Source organism: Sinohyriopsis cumingii, chromosome 3, assembly GCF_028554795.1.
Source record: "Sinohyriopsis cumingii isolate HCF-2022 chromosome 3, ASM2855479v2, whole genome shotgun sequence".
In the NCBI taxonomy this organism is placed as follows: Eukaryota; Metazoa; Mollusca; class Bivalvia; order Unionida; family Unionidae; genus Sinohyriopsis; species Sinohyriopsis cumingii.
In genome coordinates, this window is record NC_142963.1 from 139,450,159 (window position 1) to 139,472,682 (window position 22,524).

The 22,524-nt window shown below is 38.3% G+C and overlaps 1 protein-coding gene across 4 annotated transcripts in view; it reads left to right on the forward strand.

Moving 5' to 3' along the window:
• Nucleotides 1-22,524, forward strand: part of LOC149803953 (inter-alpha-trypsin inhibitor heavy chain H3-like) — a 115,612-nt gene that overhangs the window by 84,025 nt on the left and 9,063 nt on the right. Inside the window, exons 10-13 of one of the 4 annotated variants that reach the window (XM_089953785.1) lie at nucleotides 4,922-4,984; nucleotides 8,014-8,067; nucleotides 8,591-8,647; nucleotides 19,895-20,002. In XM_089953785.1, the coding sequence (XP_089809911.1) occupies nucleotides 4,922-4,984; nucleotides 8,014-8,067; nucleotides 8,591-8,647; nucleotides 19,895-20,002 (282 nt within the window). The remainder of the gene's footprint in view (nucleotides 1-4,921; nucleotides 4,985-8,013; nucleotides 8,068-8,590; nucleotides 8,648-19,894; nucleotides 20,003-22,524) is intronic. The other 3 variants (XM_089953787.1, XM_089953786.1, XM_089953788.1) reach the window with 3 other exon arrangements.

A 22,524-nucleotide genomic window follows, 5' to 3' on the forward strand; every position in this document is an offset into this window, starting at 1 on the left:
CGACGTAAGTCAGACGTTGAGCAGAACGACCGCCAAGTATCCGATACGACGCGTAGAAGTGAAAACGTTCACCATTCCCGCTGGACAGCGATCTATGATCGAAGATAACCTGTTCCAAGGAGAGTTACCCAAGCGTTTGATTGTTGGTATCGTCAGGAATTCAGCCTTCAACGGAACCCACGATCAAAATCCTTTTGAGTTTCAACATTACAATGTGTCCAAGATCGAAGTCAGTCGCGACGGCAAGACCTTTTGTACCCGACACTTTGAGCCCAACTTTGGTGTCGCAAAGAATGATTTGAGATCATACTTGTCCCTGTATTAAGCCACGGGACAGTTAGGAACCAACACCAGTCACGGTATTTCGTACGACGATTATGCAGGAGGCTATGCTTTGTGGGGTTTTGATTTCACTCCAGACCAAGGCAGCGACGAAGGACATTTCCACCCTATAAAATCGGGCCAGATTCGTGTGGAACTTCAGTTTGCAAATCCACCTCCAGATCACACAGTTAACGTCCTCCTGTATGCAGAATTCGACAATACCATAGAAATCAACAGTTTGAGAGAAGTCATTCTAGACTATTAGAAGCCATGGAAGACTGTTATCCCTCTTTGCCTAGTGGAGAAACTTTAGACATGAAATGTGAGGAGACCGTGGAAGGAGAATCCCAAGACAAAGACGAAAAGGACATCATTATCAAGTCGAGATGTCCAGAACAAGAACAGCAATTGGTCTCCTACTGTGCTACATACCTGGCAGACACAGTTACGATATGGATGAAGCATGATTACTATGAATGTCAAAACATCAGTCAAGAAGAAAAATTCAACGAATATCTGGACGAAGCTTGGAGTCTGTTTAAAAAAGACGTGTTACGTTGGTGGTATAAAGACTTGCGTGAACATTTCTGTCCTCCATTAACGACTCAAGAAATCCATTACATCAAAGCCCTCTTTGACAAATTCAGAGAGAAAGTCGAGATCGAAATTGATCACTTATTATCAGCAAAAGAACATTTAGTGACTTATTTTGATCATGATTTTTTTCTAGAAACAATGAGAAAGTAAATCGTTGATTTTGTGACTAGCATGCTTATTTTGTTGTCTTCAGCTAGGAAACGTAGTGTCCATCCATGACTCAATGACTTGCAACAGTGGAAATCACAATTTCATTCACAACGTTGCCAACCCTGTTTAAAGTAGAGTGTAAATTGACAAAAATGTTTGTCATTTGAAAAAAAAATGTTTGATGTTATATTGTTGGATTATTGTTAAAAAATGTTAGAGTTCTTGGTTAATGTTAAGTGATTTTGAATAAAAAATGTTGTGTTTTGAAAAAAATGCCTTTGTCTTTTGTTTGGCTATAAGAATGTTGATTCATGCTCTTTGACTTCTTACTATCCCTCTCATGACACTGATTGAACGTTGCGGCTCGAAGACCGTGGAGGGATGTTTTCCTTCACGTCCGCGCTTTGACTTTAAGAACCGGGGAGAGTTTTCAGTCTAACCATCCATTGTCGACTCATCCTCCTACGAAGATGTGCTCCAAACTAGCTAAGCTAAACGAAGCTTACGTGAATTTGCATAGGGTCAGACACAGTCTGATACCGAAGCCAGAAGAGATAGAGAATGTGAGAATGCTAAAAGTCACTGAAGACTTGATAGAAGAGCTCTTCAGAGAAGAAGTGAACAGGGAGAAAGAAGAATGGACAGAGAAGTACAGACTTCAGAGACAGCAGCAACAACAACAACAACAGTAGCAGCAACAGCAGCAGCAACCTGAACCTGAGAGAGGCTTTGTCGATTGTCGTATCGACACCAAAGAGTTCTTCTTCTCTTTCCGAAGAAGCAGACCTATCGTCAGAAAGTCTATCCTCAGAGGACGTCGCATTCTTAGAAACTAAAAGATTGCCATAGCAAACCAAAAAAAAAAAAAAAAAAAAAAAAAAAAAAAAAAAAAAAAAAAAACCCAGCCCTTTTCAGGGCTACCCCAATACTGTAGAAAAGAAATGACAATCGATTTGCCAATGTGTGTAGGTAGAGTAGTGTGAATATAAACACTGACTCTTTTTTATAGTGTGAGGGTATGTGTTTGTGTATAGGATTGTGCGTTTGTAAATGCTCACGTACGTTGGTGTGGATAGTAGATTAAGATCATGTTTTTTGGGCTGTTTGACGTGTGGGGAGAGTAGATTTGGGGTTTGATTGCTTTGCGTATGTGGATAGTATATTGAAGTGATTAATGAAAAATTTTTTAAGAATAGAAATGGGTAGTATAAAAAAGTGAGTGTTTCTTTTAGGTCCGCGCGTTGTTTGGTCATGATCTAGGTAAGATCAATTTTATGTTTTTAGGGGGATGTTTTCCTTCACGTCCACTCTTTCACTATAAATTGAAACTCGCTGCTCAGTCTAGCTACCCTTGTTGATTGATCAACAATAAAAATGAGTAGCAGACTTGAAAAACTTTTTGAACTCCAGATGCACCTGAAATATGCCAGATGCCTCCTGAACGAGCTGGCTGCGGAGGCCCTTGTGGAAGAAGCCAGGATAGAACAGGAGGAGGAAGAGAGAAAAATGAAAGAAGAGGAGGAAAGAAAGAGAGAGATCAGGTGTCACCCCATGATGAACCCTGTGTGCAAGGTGACACCTAAGGCAAGAACATCTCCCCAACCTGTAGCTACACCACATTTACAACAGGAGGTAAGGATGCCAATTCATCCTAGAATAAGAAATAGAAGAAGAGAAAGGGAAGTCTTCACTATTCCAGAGACAGAAGATTGGAATAGTGAAGCCACTCAACCCGCCTCTGCGCTTACAGCAACAAGGGTGAATTGGCAAGGAGACTGGAGTCGAAGCTGTGTGTGTGGTGCCAGACCAGGAAGGTGCCAGCATTAGATAGGTGCATCTGGAGTTAAAAAACAGCCCTTTTCAGGGCTACCCCAATCTCTAGAAAAGATATAACAATCGATTTGCCAATGTGTGTAGGTAGAGTAGTGTGAATATAAGCACTGACTCTTTTTTTTTCTTGTGTGTGTGTGTGTGTGTGTGTGTGCTTGTTTGTAAGCGCTCACGTATGTTTGTGTGGATAGTAGATTATGGATTTTGTTTATTGTTTCTTAGCGTATGTGGAGAGTATAGTTTGGGTTTTGTAACAGCTCACGTACGATTGTGTGGATAGTAGATTTGGGGTTAGTTTATTGCTGATTCACTTATGTGAATAGTATATTATATGAAATGAGAAAGTAGGGGGATGTTTTCCTTCACGTCCGCGCTTTCACTATAAGAACCCACAGTATTCGTCGTTCAAACCATTCTACAAAGAATAAAAAAAGAAGATGGCTTCGAACCAGCTCGATAAAATGAAGACGTCCTGGACAATTTAGGTATGATGGAGCAAATGTTAGTGAGGTTAAACGAGGATCACTATTCTTATAGCCCACATAGAGTGAAGATGGAGATTAACAACTTAAGAAAAGTAAAGGAAATGATAAGTGCTGTGATGAAAGAAATAAAGGAGGAGAAGGAGGATGAAGAGGAAAGGATAAGGATGAGAGTATGGAACGAGAAAATTGAAAAGGAAGAAGAAAATGAGAAGAGGAAGGAAGAAGAGGAGGAGAAGCAGGAAGAAGAGAAAAAGAAGGAAGAAAAGAAAGAAAAGAAGAGAAAGAGTGTAGGAGAGAAAATAAGAAGTTGGTGGAGAAATAGAAGAAATTAGAAGAAGAAGAAACCCAAAGGCCCTTTTCAGGGCCACCCACATTTCTCGAAAAGAGACTGACTTTCCATTGCCTACCCCTTTTTTAATTTTTTTTTGTTTTTAAAAATCCTATGTTCAATTCCCCTTGTCCCTAAAGTAGTTTTTTTTCTAACATGTTCAAATCCCCTTTGTCCCTAGACAAACCCAAACTCTATTCCCATGTTCAATTCCCCTTGTCCCTAGACAGACCCAAACTCTATTCCCCATGTTCAATTGCCTTTGTCCCTAGAATCGATATTTTTTTTCCATTGTTCGAATGCCTTTCTCGCTAGAATGGATATTTCCTTTTTTTTTTCCTTTCTCCAATGTTAAATTCCATTGTCGCTAATCTTACCCAGGTTTTTTTGCCCATGTTAAATTTCCATTGTTGCTAATCTTACCCAGGGTGGTTAATGTTAAATTTCCATTGTCGCTAATCTTACCCAGGGGGTGTTTTTAATGCTCATTCCCATTGTCGCTAATCTCACCCCATTCACTACTGATATCATCTATCTATCTATCTACCTATCTATCTATCTATCTATCGTCTGATATCATCTACCTATCTATATATCTATCGTCTGATATCATATATGTATCTATCTATCTATCTATGTATATATGTATGTATGTATGTATGTGTCTATCTACCTATCTTTCTATCTATCTATCGTCTGATATCTATATATCTATCTATCTATCGTTTTATATCATCTATCTATCTATCGTCTGATATCTATCTATCTATCTATCTATCGTCTGATATCATCTGTATATCTATCTATCTATATATCTATCTATCTATCGTCTGATATCATCTATCTATATATCATCTATCTATCTATCTATCTGTCTACCTATCTATCTATATATCGTCTGATGTCATTTATCTATCTATATATCTATCGTCTGATATCTATGTATCGATCTATGTATATATGTATCTATGTATTTATCGTCTTATATCTATCTATCTATCTATCGTCTGATATCATCTATCTATCTTTCTATCTATCTATCTATATATCTCTCTATCTATCTACCGATCTATCTCTCTGTCTATCGTCTGATATCATCGATCTATCTATATATCATCTATCTATCTATCGTCTGATATCATGTATCTATCTATCTATCTATTCTGATATCATGTGCATTTATTCATTGCAAGTTTTATTTCAATAGGATTTGGACAATCGCAAAATGATTATGCAGCTTTCTTTCCATCCACACTTTTTGGACGTCCTAGTAAGTAATATTTTTTCACTTTAAATTCACTTACATATCCAACATGAAATGTCGAGGGGAAATAAATATGTATTATTTCGTACGGGATGTAATGTTGTGAACTATTGTTCACGGTCGCATGGATTTTTCAGTCTAATTCCATACATCACTGCCTCCCTTACCCCTTCCTTTTTTCTTAAGTAAAGTGTTAATCGAACTTGGATTTAAAAAAAAAAAAACCACAAACACATTTTATGTTACTTAATGGATTGAAGCCTGTATGACACTACAAATACACACACCACTGGTGTACACCAAGACGAGTTACGTGACATTACATATACACACCACTGATGTACACCAAGACGAGTTACGTGAAGTTACATATACACACCACTGATGTACACCAAGACGAGTTACGTGACGTTACATATACACACCACTGATGTACACCAAGACGAGTTATGTGACATTACATATACACACCACTGGTGTACACCAAGACGAGTTACGTGACATTACATATACACACCACTGGTGTACACCAAGACGAGTTACGTGACATTACATATACACACCACTGATGTACACCAAGACGAGTTGCATGATATTACACATACACACTGATGTACACCAAGACGAGTTGCATGACGTTTCACATACATACATTACGGATGTACACCTAGAGGAGTTGAATGACATTAAACATACACACATCACTGATGTACGCCTAGAGGAGTCGCATGACATTACACACACACACACACAGACACACAGACACACACACACACACACACACGCACACACCACTGATGTACACCTAGAGTAGTTGCATGATATAACACGTGCACACACCATTGATGTACGCCTATATCAGTTGAATGACATTACACATACACACATCACTGATGTACACCTAGTGGAGGTGAATGACATTACACATACACACATCACTGATGTACACCTAGTGGAGGTGAATGACATAACACATAAACACATCACTGATGTACACCTAGTGGCGGTGAATGACATTACACGTACACAAACCACTGATTTACACCTAGAGAAGTCGCATGACATTACACGTACACACACCACTGATTTACACCTAGAGGAGTCGCATGACATTACACGTACACACACCACTGATGTACACTTTGAGGAGGTGCATGTCATTACTCATACGCACACCAATGATGTACGCATATAGGAGTTGTATACCATTATATATAAACACACCATTTTTATTGTGCTGCTAGTTTCAACCACAGTGACATTAGGCCATATATAAGAAACGCCTTGCAAGAAATTCATACTACGGTTAACCGTTGTTTGTATTTGCCTTTGTTATGAACCATTTTATGCAAACTTTCCGAAACAATGGTCAATCGATGACATACTATTTGACCGACTCTATTACCACATCTTAAATGTTAAATGTTGAATTACCGCACTTACTATTACCACATATTAAGGCAGGATAACCATTTGTATTATTACCGTAAAAATAATTACCACACCTACTATTACCCCACATCAAAGGAAGAAGTACGTCACTTAATATTGCGATATAGTAATGGTATCACAACCTTGTCACATATTAAACTTAGAATTACCAACCTTTTGAAGTAAAGGTATAATTGCTACACCAGATACTGCCACATTCTAAATGTTGAATTACTACACTTAATATTACCATACTGAAAGGTAGAAGAATCACGCCTATAATTACTATAAACTACAGGTCAAATTACGACACCTAATATTACGACATATACAGATAAAATAACTGTTTGTAATATTACCACATATTAAAAGTAGGACTGCCACACCTAATATTACCACATATTAAAAGTAGGACTGCCACACCTAATATTACCACATATTAAATGTAGGACTGCCACACCTAATATTACCACATATTAAATGTAGGACTGCCACACCTAATATTACCACATATTAAAAGTAGGACTGCCACACCTAATATTACCACATATTAAAAGTAGGACTGCCACACTTAATATTACCACATATTAAAAGTAGGACTGCCACACCTAATATTACCACATATTAAAAGTAGGACTGCCACACCTAATATTACCACATATTAAAAGTAGGACTGCCACACCTAATATTACCACATATTAAATGTAGGACTGCCACACCTAATATTACCACATATTAAAAGTAGGACTGCCACACCTAATATTACCACATATTAAAAGTAGGACTGCCATACTTAATATTACCACATATTAAATGTAGGGCTGCCACACCTAATATTACCACATATTAAAAGTAGGACTGCCATACTTAATATTACCACATATTAAATGTAGGGCTGCCACATCTAATATTACCACATATTAAAAGTAGGACTGCCACACCTAATAATACCACAGTAGAATGACCACACCTATTATTTCAATAGCATTACCGCAAGTGATATTACGACATATTAAATGTGTCTTAACCAAGTATGATATTACTAAATAATGAAATTAGAAATACCAAACAATTAAAGTTAGCGTAACAATGTTATCTCTAAATACTTTCAAAGTTTCACTTGTGTCAATCGACCTTAAGTATGTTACTACTTCAATGTAAGTTAAAGTTTTGTTCACTGACTCTTCAGTGATCTTGAGGATAGTATGTATGCATCACTGAATGACTTGTATTTTCAAGAATATCGTTCCAAATTGAAATGATATCAAACCAATGTGGGAATTTGGAGTTTGATATGACTAAACCACGCCTACCTTAAGGAGTTCACTTTGGCGGTGTGTTCCAGACACAATACCTGTTTTGACCCATTTTCGTGAGTAAATATAACCAATACTTGCTACAAAAATGTAATGTTTTTTACTTTTGATTGTGCCAAAGAATGATATTATGTATGGTTACAAATATTTACAACTTGAGTAAAAACTGAAATTTTGTCTTCAGACTGTTTAGTGTTTTTGAAGTCAATTTTTTCATCTTTAAATGATTTGTTTTTTCAAGAATATTGTTCCAAGTTTAAAATTTAACAGAATCACGTCTATTTTAAGGAGGGCTCATTAGCGGTGGGTTCCAGCAATCAAACTCAGACGAGACCGGTTTGCGTGAGTAAATATAGTCATCCCTATGTATAACAAAATATTCCAAATATTTAGCCCTGAACCGCAGTTAAATTGCAGAAGAAATATAAGGGAAAACCGGTATATATGATTAAAAGCTAGAATACCCCGGATCATGAAATGGTGCTTACTATTGGACTAACTGCCATCTGATAACGTGGAAACGTAATGAATTTTCATTTTTATCTTTCGGCTTGTTTTTTGTTACTTTCTGTCAGATAGTGAGAACATGAATAAAATAACTGATATTTTAATTTATTCTTCTTCATAGGACACACACACACACACACACACACACACTCACACACACACACACACATATATATATATATATATATATATAGAGAGAGAGAGAGAGAGAGAGAGAGAGAGAGAGAGAGAGAGAGAAGTCGTCGTATGTCTTTTTTATTTAAATTATTTGCGTTGGCTTCTTTTGGCTTCTTCCTTTTCATTTTTAAGGTAGAGAGCAAATCATTCTATCTCCTAACTTCAGTATATATAATTTTAGCAAGTCCATTGACCACTGTGAGAACTACACTTCGGACGACATCTGTGAGGAATCAAGGTAAGTCCGTATTGATTCTCAGCACATGGCACGGGGATTCGTTTGCAAGTATTGACAGCAAATGACACCGAGATTGGTAAGTCATTGCTGACAGCACATGACACCAGTATTCGTAAGTCATTATTGACAGCAAATGACACTTGGATTGGTAAGTCATTGCTGACAGCACATGGCACTTGGATTGGTAAGTCATTGCTGACAGCACATGACACCAGGATTCGTAAGTCATTATTGACAGCAAATGACACGGGGATTCATAATAGTCTGGGTCTTTATGAAATATCCATTTTTGAAACCAGCGGGACGTAATTTTTTTGCCACTCACTGTATAATAACTTTGTCCCAGTAAACATTAACACACAGAGAGAATCACACACACATACATACATGCCTACCTCATATATATATATATATATATATATATATATATATATATATAGATAGATAGATAGATAGATAGATAGATATAGGTACATAGATAGATACATAGATAGATATAGGTGTCTACGTCGTCCGTCAATTCAAAGAATGAAGCAAACTCTCTAGAAAAGTCTATGCTGTTTCACATTTGGAACACTGTCAGTTCCGTTAATTTGCGTTTTTCCTAGATGGCGCTTTAGTCAGTAATTACTGAAAACCATGGGTTTGTTTTTGTTCTTTTGATCTAAATCATCACTCGGATATTTTGGTGACCATGGCCCCTACTTAATTCTACCCCTTCCCCCAAAAAACCCACAGAAACAACTGACTAGAAATGGCTAAAAATCATTGTAATAGTGATGTCATATTTCTTTCAGTTAATTATCATGCACCCTTTAGCAATATCTTTGTGACAGAACACCTTGCAGTACAACCCATTCCGTATCTTTTTGTCCACAGACTTTATGCATTGTACAGCAATATGAAGTATGTATGTGGTATACAGCAATATGGAGTCTGTATATGGTGTACAGCAATATGGAGTAGGTATGTGGTGTACAGCAATATGGAGTAGGTATGTGGTGTACAGCAATATGGAGTCTGTATGTGGCGTACATCAATATGGAATCTGTATGTGGTGTACATCAATATGGAGTCTGTGGTGTACAGCAATATGGAGTATGTATGTGGTGTACAGCAATATGGATTATGTATGTGGCGTACATCAATATGGAGTATGTATGTGGTGTACAGCCATATGGAGTATGTATGTGGTGTACAGCAATATGGAGTATGTATGTGGTGTACAGCCATATGGAGTATGTATGTGGTGTACAGCAATATGGAGTATGTATGTGGTGTACAGCAATATGGAGTATGTATGTGGCGTACATCAATATGGAGTATGTATGTGGTGTACAGCCATATGGAGTATGTATGTGGTGTACAGCAATATGGAGTATGTATGTGGTGTACAGCAATATGGAGTATGTATGTGGTGTACAGCCATATGGAGTCTGTATGTGGTGCACAGCAATATGAAGTATGTATGTGGTGCACAGCAATATGGAGTATGTATGTGGTGTACATCAATATGGAGTATGTATGTGGTGTACAGCCATATGGAGTATGTATGTGGTGTACAGCAATATGGAGTATGTATGTGGTGTACAGCCATATGGAGTATGTATGTGGTGTACAGCAATATGGAGTCTGTATGTGGTGTACAGCAATATGGAGTATGTATGTGGCTTAAATGATATGACACTGACACTTATGACACTTTTAGTGGCAAGAAATGAATTTTGAATAAAACTTGGAGAAATTGAACATTAACCAATTTTCTGCACACACACTTTGCAAATTCAATAGATTTTAGTCAGTCCTGATCAAAACTTGACAGTAGTTCCTAAAAAATGTACGAAGGCTCGTATTAGCCATAATCAGCATTTTATCATGAAGACAATCACACAATTCTCCATGCATTTTTGGTAATAATAATAAAAATAATAATAATAACAATGACATCATTTTAGTCCAAGACATTATGATGTTCCTCAAAACCGTGAATATGGGATGTTCATATTCTCTGCTCACATGTCTTATTGTAAATGTTTACCTTTCTAGTGTGCCACAATTGGCAATTCAGTTTTCTAATTTTCATTAATTAATAAATATTGAATTTAAATGTCTAACCACTTTATTGACATCATAGTAACGGGTTCAAGTATACAAATATAAACCTATAAGTGTAAACTATTTCCTATACGTGGCCTATTCGACACACCGTTGAATCCAGTGTAGGAAGCCTAATGGAAATGTACATGTCAAATTCACCATGATTAAAGATGTTGCGTTGATCTTCGTTATTAGTGATAATCGTGACAACCAACAGAACTGGACGAAGTACCACCTTGAAAAATATGCAGCTGCTGATATATCTTACCCGATCAGTTTGTAACTTTTTTTAAATTTGTCTTTTACTTGGTTTGATTCACACTCTTGTTTTGCAGAACGTGCCTTTTCACGCACTAGCGGAAATGCATACCACAGCTAGAACAGTTTTCATAATTGAAATCAAATTAAATATAAATTCCATGTGTACATTCATGAAAGGTTTGTTGAAGACAAGTAGTTAATGGCAAGTATTTTTCATTATTATTAGACGGGTATTAAGAACTAAAGAACGAAGATACCTAAAGATAAAACTTTGGCGGATTAATACTCACATAAGTATATGCCGTGAAATGTGTGATAAACAGAAGTAAAATGTAAGCAAGAAAATCAGTCATTTTGTAGCATGTATTTCAGGAATGTTTTGCAATTTTCTTTGATAATACCGGTACAGACTGTAGACTGTTCTTTCAGTATGGAAAGTTTAATAGCTATCGGGAACATGTATTGCGTGTAATATAACTCTCAGTCAACGGACTGTACGAAGACCAATATTGAAGCCCCAATTACATGGTATAGTGATGTTTGCCACAAGCATTGTACACAAGGCCTAATGTTTATGAATGATATAACGCTCGTTGCATCTTGCTTAGTCATTATACAAGATAGTTACAGTGCAATAGCTCAGTACCAATAGCTCAATGCCGTGACCTATTACACGTAAAATACAATATCATATTGCCTCTTTTAGCTCAGATAAATACATTTTTCACAAGAAAGAGTGTACCTGAACATTCAAATGACATTTTCTAAGCTAATAATATATAACGTTAAACACAGTACATACTATTCATGATATTTCTTGCCACACCCACCAATATGTTTAGCCAATTCGTATTACCAATAGCCCGTAAAACAAATGTTTGGTCACATGGAATCAGGTTGAACAGTTTGTTGTCATTCAAGGTGCGGCCGACGTTTCGACCATTGGTTGTATAATACTTATTATCATGTACCCAGACTGAGGTGTCATATACAGATTCATTGCATGGAATGACCTACCTAGCAAACTGTCTGAATATTGTACATTGTCAAGCACTTGTAGGACTTTGTCAAGCACTTGGTGGACGTTGTCAAGCACTTGTTGGACGTTGTCAAACACTTGATGAAAGTTGTCAACCACTTGTAGGACGTTGTCAAACACTTGTTGGACATTGTCAAGCACTAGTTGGACGTTGTGAAACACTTGTTGGACTTTGTCAAGCACTTGTTGGATGTTGTCAAACACTTGTAGGACGTTGTCAAGCACCTGTTTGACGTTGTCAAGCACTTGTTGGACGTTACCAAAACACTTCTTTGTAATGTTAACCACATGTAGGACCAAACACGTTTGTTGATATGTATCAGAAGGTCTGTCAAGTCGCAGCAGCATGTCCAATACGTACAATTATATCACTTCATTAAATGTGTCAAGACGCAGCAGCATGTCCAATACGTACAATTATGTCACTTCATTAAATGTGTCATGATGCAGCAGCATGTCCAATACGTACAATTATGTCACTTCATTAAATGTGTCAAGACGCAGCAGCATGTCCAATACGTACAATTATGTCACTTCATTAAATGTGTCAAGACGCAGCAGCATGTCCAATACGTACAATTATGTCACTTCATTAAATGTTAGAATTTATGCTTGATACAGTCGTAAAAAGAATTAAAACAAGAGTTTTTCAACCCCCCACTTTAACTTTTGTAAAATGCAGTTTAAATGCAATTATTTTATTTAAGAACAGGTTCTATATAATAAGTCAAGTGCAGTATTTATTCTGGCTGATATACTGGTATCACCTAAAATACAATTCGCTCGAAAGCATGCTCCTTTGTTTTTCGATATCTGGCATGGTGTACAATAATACAAACATTGTAATCTGTAAGTATTTTGACATGGTATTTTTTAAAAGATTGAAATGGTTGTACTGGGTGGTTATAATGTATTTAAAGTGTGTAATCGTCTGACGTTGGATGTAAGTTTAAACTTTGCACATTATAAATCCACGACAACGTTCATTAAGCCAGTCTTACTGCTTGAATCCACGTAAAAATGTATATGTTGGTCGATGGTCCGGTCAGATATAAGTTTGAAGGCTGTACCGTGTACAATAACCTCTGCATTTAATTTTCATTCGTAGCTTTGACGCATGAAACGCATGCTAATAGGCCAAATAACTCGACTTAATAAACTAATCCGTTAACTCCCATGCTTGTATGCGTGTAACTTCTGATGAACAACGTCTATCTGGCATACCCCATCTATATATATATATATGTTCGTAACGGGTTTTGCCCTGTTGACCATCGTTGTGGCCTTTCCACCAGTCCTCATCTCTACCCACCATGACAATTTAGCCCATATGTGAGTCTGTTGTTTACTTTCAATATTGAATACATACACATAAGCACACACGTCACGCGAGTGATTCAGTCTGATCTGGATGGTAATGCCCGCAAAGAGGACCGAGGGACCTTTCATACTACTCTTGTCTGCAGTGAGTGTAGAAACGACAAAAAAGTCCCTCATAGTGTCCTCTGACAGGCAAACCTAATATCATTGAATAACACGAGTGTTGTATAACTTAACAGGGTCTTCACATTGTATGCAATGTTTTGCCTAACCTCTTATCAAATAATCAACTCGAGCTTAAACATAGCGCTATTGCTGGAATTTGTGTTCGATGTGGAGCAAAGAAGTACACATGCATAAGAACTTCCAGTTCCTTCGGCCGCAAACGCGCGCGGTTTAGAAAAAAGTTGGCGAGGTGATATCACGACTGAATTAACAAAGTTACCATTGACACCATGGTGTAAATATCTATGTGAAAGGCATCATCCTGGGTACAATTACTGCGGGCATGGTACACGGCTTGATCTACGACTCGATTTTAATAACTAACCAAGGCGTGTTGAAGCACTTATCAATTACCTTGATGTTGCGTGTCACCGACATGACCTTGCTTAACAAAACATCCAATGATATCCATGGGCGTCAACGAACTTATGTGATCAATGACTTAAATGCGGTTATCCAACACTGGAAGGACGAATCGCATGATAGGTCGTCAAAGGGGGTATGAAAGTCGAAATTGCACCTGGTGGCACTAACTAAACAGAAACTTGTGATGATATAAACAATTAACACAAAAAGCCGGACATTATCCAAAATACACTGCAGTCCGCGTAGGTAATGGAAAAGTGGAGCCACCGTGGTACAGTTACGTATTGCTGACAACGTCATTGGCGGAATTGCTCGAACATGGTTGACGAAACAAACACTGTGTTAAATTTATTTACCAGTACCAAGAAAGATTTCAAGGGGTCGGTTCGTTGTCCAAACACTTAAAGAGGCTGAGGCTTATTCTTTTTTCTACCACACGATTGTGTTCGTGATAAACAAGACCGATTTCGCACTTCTTAATACGTGCTCACCATTATCAATATGGCAAACAGATACAAAGAAGTGGAGCCGTTGATATCAAAAGATCATGCGAATGTCGTATATCTAATCGAGCGTATTTATCCAAGCAGTCTACTCACATGGCCGAAGTTGTTACAAGTTGATGATGGCAAAGAATGACTCAGATCTGTGGCCGTGACGCTGGCTACACATCACATGCGAGTACATTTCGGACATGACAGTGTTAGTCGTGACAACTCAAACTCACAGAACGATTATTCGGTCATCAGTATGCACAGGAATTGTTGTTGAGGCCAGAGTGGTCACATGATTGGGTAACACCACTTCCATTGTTCGCAGCAGTATTGAACAATTCAGTCACACGCAGGACTTGATTGCAATCAGCCAAAGAGATTCGGCATAAAACCGTAACTGTTACTCAAAAACAAACAAAAAATCACAGTCAGTACCGTTACAACCACTGATATACAAGTTTGTTTGGTATTTGCATGCACTTGGAGAGTTTGAAGGCAGGAACAACGTCGCGCTACTGACTCGGTATGGTCCGTCGAGGTATTCACAATCTCTGAACGGATTGATACTCCAAGGCGAACGACCTATTGCCATTTGAGTCCGTCACCGAATGGATCAATACCTCCCAGCTCAGAGGAAATGATGGCTGTTGCGCCAGTTATAAAACTACCACTAGGATTTGTTTTGACACGTCATTAACTGATTTCATTGGACAGCAGTCAATTTTAGGTTGACTCCCAATAGCATAATGACCGAACGCGTACGTGGTAATTACATCGGGTAGTATCGATCGCTTGGTTTCCAGTAGGGACAACCTCATATTGTAGCATGTGATGGGTCTTGGATCAGATCATCTGTGTACGTGATGGGTCTTGGATCAGATCATCTGTGTACGTGATGGGTCTTGGATCAGATCATACTGAGGTGTGTGCGAATTACGACTGTCCCAAAGACCTTCCAGGTAAACTGCCTGTTTGAGATCTTTCTGCACGATGATCTTTGAAACACTTTTGATTTTTTAATGTTTTGCCAGAGTTCTGAGGTAAAACCACAATCGAGAAGATTTTGGGTCGTAGTCGCACATACTCTTCAATCAGTTTGCCCGAAAGTTCGTTTTTAGTTCACCAAATTTGGCTGTGCCATGTCCGCGTACACATAATCGGTTGGGACTGGATATTCATCAGCAGCGAATCATTGTCGGTGAACAGCATTTTCATCCGATCCTGATAAAGAGGTTTGATCTTGTCATTGTAAAGTTCATACATGTCAGTATGAGGCTTGATTTTTCACTGGTCCCAAAGGTTGGGTCCGCAATGCACTTTCTAAGTCTGTCTTGTAATCATCTACGTGTTTTTGTGGATCAGTTAGCGCAGGATCAATCCACTGAAATCCATCAACCTGAAGTTTATGCATCATAGCCCAGTCGTAAACGTTATTGATATCTAAATACATGATGTAACTGTCAGGGGCACGGGGTCATATACGTCCACGCTTGGGTTGTTGAAACGAGCGTATCGATGATTCGCCATGGATATTACACCATGAAAGTGATCGCTCGATAAACAGGTGTTGGACAATGTCAGTGAGCGATTTCAGCTCAATTTTGGTCTTGAACAACAATACATCCCAGCAAGTACCCGGTACGTTTATCGTTGAGTCTGATGCCAAGGCTTCATTATGTGGCCATCATACCCACGCAAGTTATAAAGCTACACCGTGATTTTAGTTTTGTTGGGATAAATTCTTAGCTGTAAATCACATGCGTTGTGTGCAACACCTATATGAACGCCAGCGATATGACATTGGTCACGAGCTTTGGAAACAGAACTTGTACTTTCATCGTTGAAAAGTATTTGCTATTTATCAGTTAGAAGAACTTTGCTCTTCAGTGAAAGCTTTTTTTCACAAATCCAGCAGTGATTGGCTGATGAGAACTCACAAATATTAATACCCGATATAATTCTGCGTGTTGATTAGTATAGCTGCTGACGAATCCATACTGCCGTAACTTCGATCGATCAGAGAAATATCTTAACTGTGTTTAGAGAGCTAGCACTCTGCGCACGATATAGGATTGGCGGCTCTGATTGGCCATCACATCGTACCACTGTATAACAGTGATTTCTTCAGCGACTGGCACAGTTTGATCAATAGTATCATTATTAGAGATAGGCCCAGAGCTTTCCACAGACATAATCGGGCATTCAAAATACGCGTAGATGATATAATGAACTTTAATCTTTCGTTGTAGTGCAGTAAATTTGACGGTGTTTTACCTTATCCTGTCATGATTGTGCAAGATGGTTTTTCACTAATACCACCGCATCAAAAATTGTGACTAGTGAGCATTTCTTTAATGTGAAATACATGCATGTAACGTCTGCATGGATATTTCTTTCCCTTGTTCTTGCTCTGCCGGTTAAGCGGCTGATCACGATTCTTTATCCATGCGTAGTGCGATATCGATTCTGATTCTTTCATTTCATTCATCAGCAACAAATCAATCTGAATTCGTTTGTGATGAATATGGGGAGATAGTGTCAGCGGATTAAAACCTGTGTCATACGTGAATACATTAACAGCGATACATTGGTCAAGTATTTCAAATTTCTTCAGTATGGCTTTGGGAACTTGCGCGGGAAATTCAATATGGACAAAGTTTAGTTCAGCCGAGCGTCACCGGTATTTTCAATGCATCTCTTGGTGATCATTAACCGGGTATAGCGCAGATAAAATCGCCCATTAAAAACAACAATTATCTAAGTCGTTCAGGTTTAAAACATGCCTTAGTAGGACCCAGTATAGTTTTGCTATGCAACTGGATCCACGAAACCGGTGATATGGCGAAATATGGACCTCGACTTGAGAGTCCATCCTGATTCTGATGTATTTCTGCAGCGTTTCGAGAATCTTTTCAAAGCCTCTGCTAATTTGATCATTGATGATGCTGCTGTCTTTGCGGTTCAGGATTACGCGGTCACCACTTTGAATCCAAGGAATACTAGTTCTAAATCCATCTTTGTGACGAATATGTGGCATAAGCAGATGTGTACTAAGGACAACGTCTGCTTTAACCAAACAAAACGTAACCAAATTTTGTTACATCGCTACGATAACTGGAATCATATTTGTCAATAGTTGGCAAGCGTCTTTGCCTGTTGCGAAGGTTGTGATTTTCCAAGTTACAACTTCATTTCCGAGATTTGAATTCAGGCACTTCTGATTGCTATTTTTCTGCACGAACATACTCAGCCTCTTCAGTACCGATAGAAGATGCAAGACGATGACGACGAAGACGGTTATTTCATACTCATCTACTCCCGCAAGGATGTCAGGTTTTCTTTTCAAATAGTATGCTCACGTGGTGATTTTTGTAGTTGTTGTACAGTTGTTATATTGATGATTGTTGCTATTGCATCTGCAGTGGTGGTGATGGTGGATACAGTACAACTATGGGTCTCTATAATTCCAGTATGTCAGCCTTTCTCATTCGACGTATATTCCTTTGCTGCCGTGCGAACTGCTTTATCTGTGTCACAGTAGGCATGTTTATGGTAAAGGGAGGGTGAAGATTCTTTCTAATTCGGAAATTGTTTCAATGGCTTGCATTATTTTTGACATTTTATCAGGATCAAAAAAATGAGATCGCTTCAATCCTGGTTATTATTTCATCTCTTTCTGTCTGTTGTATTGGTATCTGTCTTTTCTCGCGCAGCCACATGTGATTGTGATTTGTTTTTTGTTTCTGTACGCTTTGTAGTATTCACAAACAGATCCACAATGCCGACATAGTTGATTGAAAGAGTTGACACCGATGCCGCATTTAAGTCATGATCGTGCCCCTAGGCCATCACTTAATTTCTACGTGTGTCATTTTTGCAGTACTATATGTGGCATGTTCTGCCACAGAGTTCGTATTTTCCATGGCAAACATTTTGCATTTGTTGCGTCCCTATGCCATGGAGCTTCCTATATATACATACGGTAATTTTATCTAATTAGCGAAAACAGTATCCATATCTGTGATGGACACACAAAGGTCTTCATAGCCTTCTCCCCTTTTTTAAATCTGCTTAAGCTTTATAGACGCCATTCGTTTTATCTCCTCCTCTGCATCAGACGGTACACTGATTTCAACGCTAGGTGACTTCATGGTAATTCAAAATTGTAAATCAGGCTTTTTCAGAAATAATTGGTAGCGATAGCAAATGTTGCAATCGTAGATGTTAATTCATCTGCAAACACGGATACGATATATTGCATCCCATCATCAACCCAGATGAGTTCAAATGACCTATTCTTGAGTTCGAAGTACCCGTTGGTGAGTACTGTGCCAAATTGAATACGACCAAACTTTGTACGAGTAAATGTAAATTGTGTCGATAATTTTTGCTCCGTTGTTTTTAGCAACAAATTCGTAAAATTGTTTCAGGTATTTTCCTCTCTTCTCTTCTGCGTCGGTGTAATACTTTTCGTATATCCACTGATGAGAGGTGAGTTCTGATACAATTCTTATACGTATGGCCCCAAAGCATTTGTTTATTTAGTCTGCTCTTGAACACCTGCGTCACTGAACTCATTCAGAAACGTCACTCGCGTCAGGCATAGTGGGGGAGTTGTTATGTGAGGGTGAACTCTTTCAAGAAGCATATTCCACAGATTCCTTTTAGTTTGATTTGCCTTAAAAATCTGCCCAAGGTTATTTCGTTCTATTTCTAACGTCACTCCCAGATTTACCAACTTTTCAATGTGTTCTGGCTCTGTTTCGGAATATTTGTACATCATTTATGCTTCTTTGATGAACCTATATAATGCATTCAAACGAAACAGTGATCTCAGTTTTTCGGTCGGATTTTTGACATTCCATTAGCTTGACAGGTTTACGGCACTATTACAAACTGTCATGTTTTTTCCGGTACATTTTGAGAATCAATAGTTTTGCTACCACTCAATATCTGTATATAAGCAACCCTATACATTTGTTCAATAAGAGAATATTCACAAATCAGCTCAACTCAGCTATATATTTCTTCTCACAGTGTAAACTTATCAATGTACATATACAGTGCTATAGAAACTATAACACATCGTGGAGAAAATCAATACACTGCATGATTTATTTCATATCCTGCCCTAGGGATTATGATTTGTTTGCCTTTCTTCTAAGATCTCATAGAGGGCGCCAAGTGTCAGATTGAAAAACAGTTTAACTTCCACTCATATTTTACAATATCATCTTAACCAAATATTCCTTGTACACACACACACACAGACACACAGACACACAGAGATTGAACAATACGTAAAAGAACTTTGTTCTTGCGCTTTGTCTCTCTCTCTCTCTCTCTCTCTCTCTCTCTCTATATATATATATATATATATATATATATATATATATATATATATATATATATATATATATCGTTTTACCCTTAAATTGACTACAGTTAGGCCTAGTGGAAGAAATACAAAGAAACGCAAGGTTCTGAAAATAAAGCATATTGACGGGAAAAGAACAGAGAACAAAGGAAAACATGACAAGAAAAACAGAACAGGTAATTACAATGCAAGTATGTCTTCCTATGTGTCTTTGTTAAAGCTTTTTAATCCGTTGCAATAAACAATGTTTGATCAGGACCAACCACTCCATATTTTTTAATCCGTGTCAATAGACAATGTTTGATCAGGACCAACCACTCCATATTTTTTAATCCGTGTCAATAGACAATGTTTGATCAGGACCAACCACTCCATACATCTACGTCATTCACAATAAATCAATACAGGATATCCATTTCCTTTTTTAATGACATGAGAAACACGAGGTTACGCTGTATGCGTTTGAAAATTACTAACTGTTTTACATGATGATTTCTTATCAGTGGGGCCATGTCCGACAAAAGGACTTATTCTATTTATAGATACATTCGATATAAGCAGATAAGACACACATCGAAGATCCTTTTCATATATATATATATATATATATATATATATATATATATATATATATATTACATTTCATTGCATACAACAATATATATGGTATTTTTGTGTCTCTTAAGCTTTTCTATTGTTGTTGTTGTTGTTGTAGGGTTTAACGCCATTTTTCAGCACACGATAGGCTATACATGGCGGCCAGTATTAATGGTGGAGGAAGAACCCGGAAAATCGCCGGAAAGAACCACCGACCCTCGAGAAGCTACTGGCAAGCTTTCTCACATACCTACATTGGCCGAAACCGTAAGCTTTTCTATAAGGAGTTGCCTGTTTTGACAAATTTTCTATTAATTTTCTGCTGCAAAATACGCCAGTCAGTTGTTGCAGACTACATCGAACTATATATCGAGTATATTTAAAATAAACAACAAAAACAACAACATGGCAAAACCTGAGTAAAAATTAAAAATGGTCTAATAATGATATAGCCATGTGAATATCCGTTAAGGCAATCATTGTAAATTGCAGCAATTACGTACCGAATTACATCAATGGGTAAATGGTCTAATAATGATATAGCCATGTGGATATCCGTTGAAGCAATCATTGTAAATTGCAGTAAATAATTACCAAAATTTATAATACAAATGGGAAAATGTGCAAATTGTCTCCTGATCATAGTCAGCGACGTATGTTTAAGTAAGTTCTGTTAAGATGGTATAATTTTGAAAAGATGGAGGTAATCGTTATGATTTTTTTTATTACTGACACTGTCCTATCAAATCGCAAAAATAAAATGTTATCACATAACATACATCTTCCAAAATGTATTGGCACAGTTTAATTGAAGTTATTTAAAATAATTTCGAATATGTGCTTAGTGGAACGAAATTTACTAGTCAAGAGAAAATGGGTCACTTTATCATGCTTAACCGAAAACAAAGCGCCATAACGAAAGCAGGATTAAATCAGTGTCAAGAGGATACATGAAATGTTGATAAGAAATTGCTATCTAAAATAATGTCACAGTCCTGCGCAGTACGTGTCAATCAACTATCGCGTTACAAGACAAGCTACGGACGAGTCCAATCACTCAAATATATTCGCGTATTACATAATCGTATCTAGACTCGTAGTGCTTAGACTAGACAAAGGGCCAGGCATGGGTTAGACAGGACACTTATGTCTTTGTCACTGTCATCATCATTGGCGACTGAGTCTCGGAAGACCATGCGAATAGCGCCCTTGGGGTGTTGTCTGTCTCTGTTAGCATGGTCTTCTGTGGCTGTGCAGGCCTATATGTGAGTGACAGTTCCTACTGTTGTTGGTGCAGACATACTGGGAAGTCTGCGTTACTGTGGTTGCTGCCGCGTTCTTCTTTCTCTTACGTTTCTCTGCCGCCAACTGGCCACTCCTAGCATCAGCGACTGATATGCCATTGTTTACAGTCAGTCTCCAGGTGCCTCGGTGCTCGGCCAGCTCTTCCCAGCCATCGGGTGAAATGTTGCATGCCTTCATGTCTCTCTTGCACACATCTTTGAAACGGAGTGAGGAGCGTCCGAATCTTCTCACGCCAGTGGTCAGCTGTCCATACAGGATGTCCTTTGGCAGCCTTCCATCCTCCATGCGTCTGACATGACCCAGCCATCGAAGGCGGCGTTTAGTCAGCAGGGAGTACATGCTGGGGGTACTTGCACGCTGCAGGATCTCACTGTGTGGAACACGGTCTTGCCAGCTGATTTTCAGGATGCGTTTTAGGCACCGCATATGGAAGGAGTTGAGCCGACGTTCTTGCCTCATGTAGGTACTCCAGGTCTCACTTCCATATAGAAGGGTGCTGAGAACGCAGGCCTGGTAGACTCGGACCTTGGTGTGCTCTGTCAGCGCGTTGTTTTCCCACACCTTCTTCGTTAATCGAGCCATGATGGTGTTTGCCTTTCCACGCCGTCTGTCCTGCTCCATATCAATCGAGAGAGTGTTGCTGATGGTTGACCATAGGTAGGTAAAGTTGTTGACTGCATCCTGGGTGACATCGTTGATTTTGATGGAAGGGGCAATGGTGGTATCTTCCACGCTGACATTTGTTTTTTCCAAGTTGATGGTGAGACCAAACTGCATGCAGGCAACAGCAAAACGG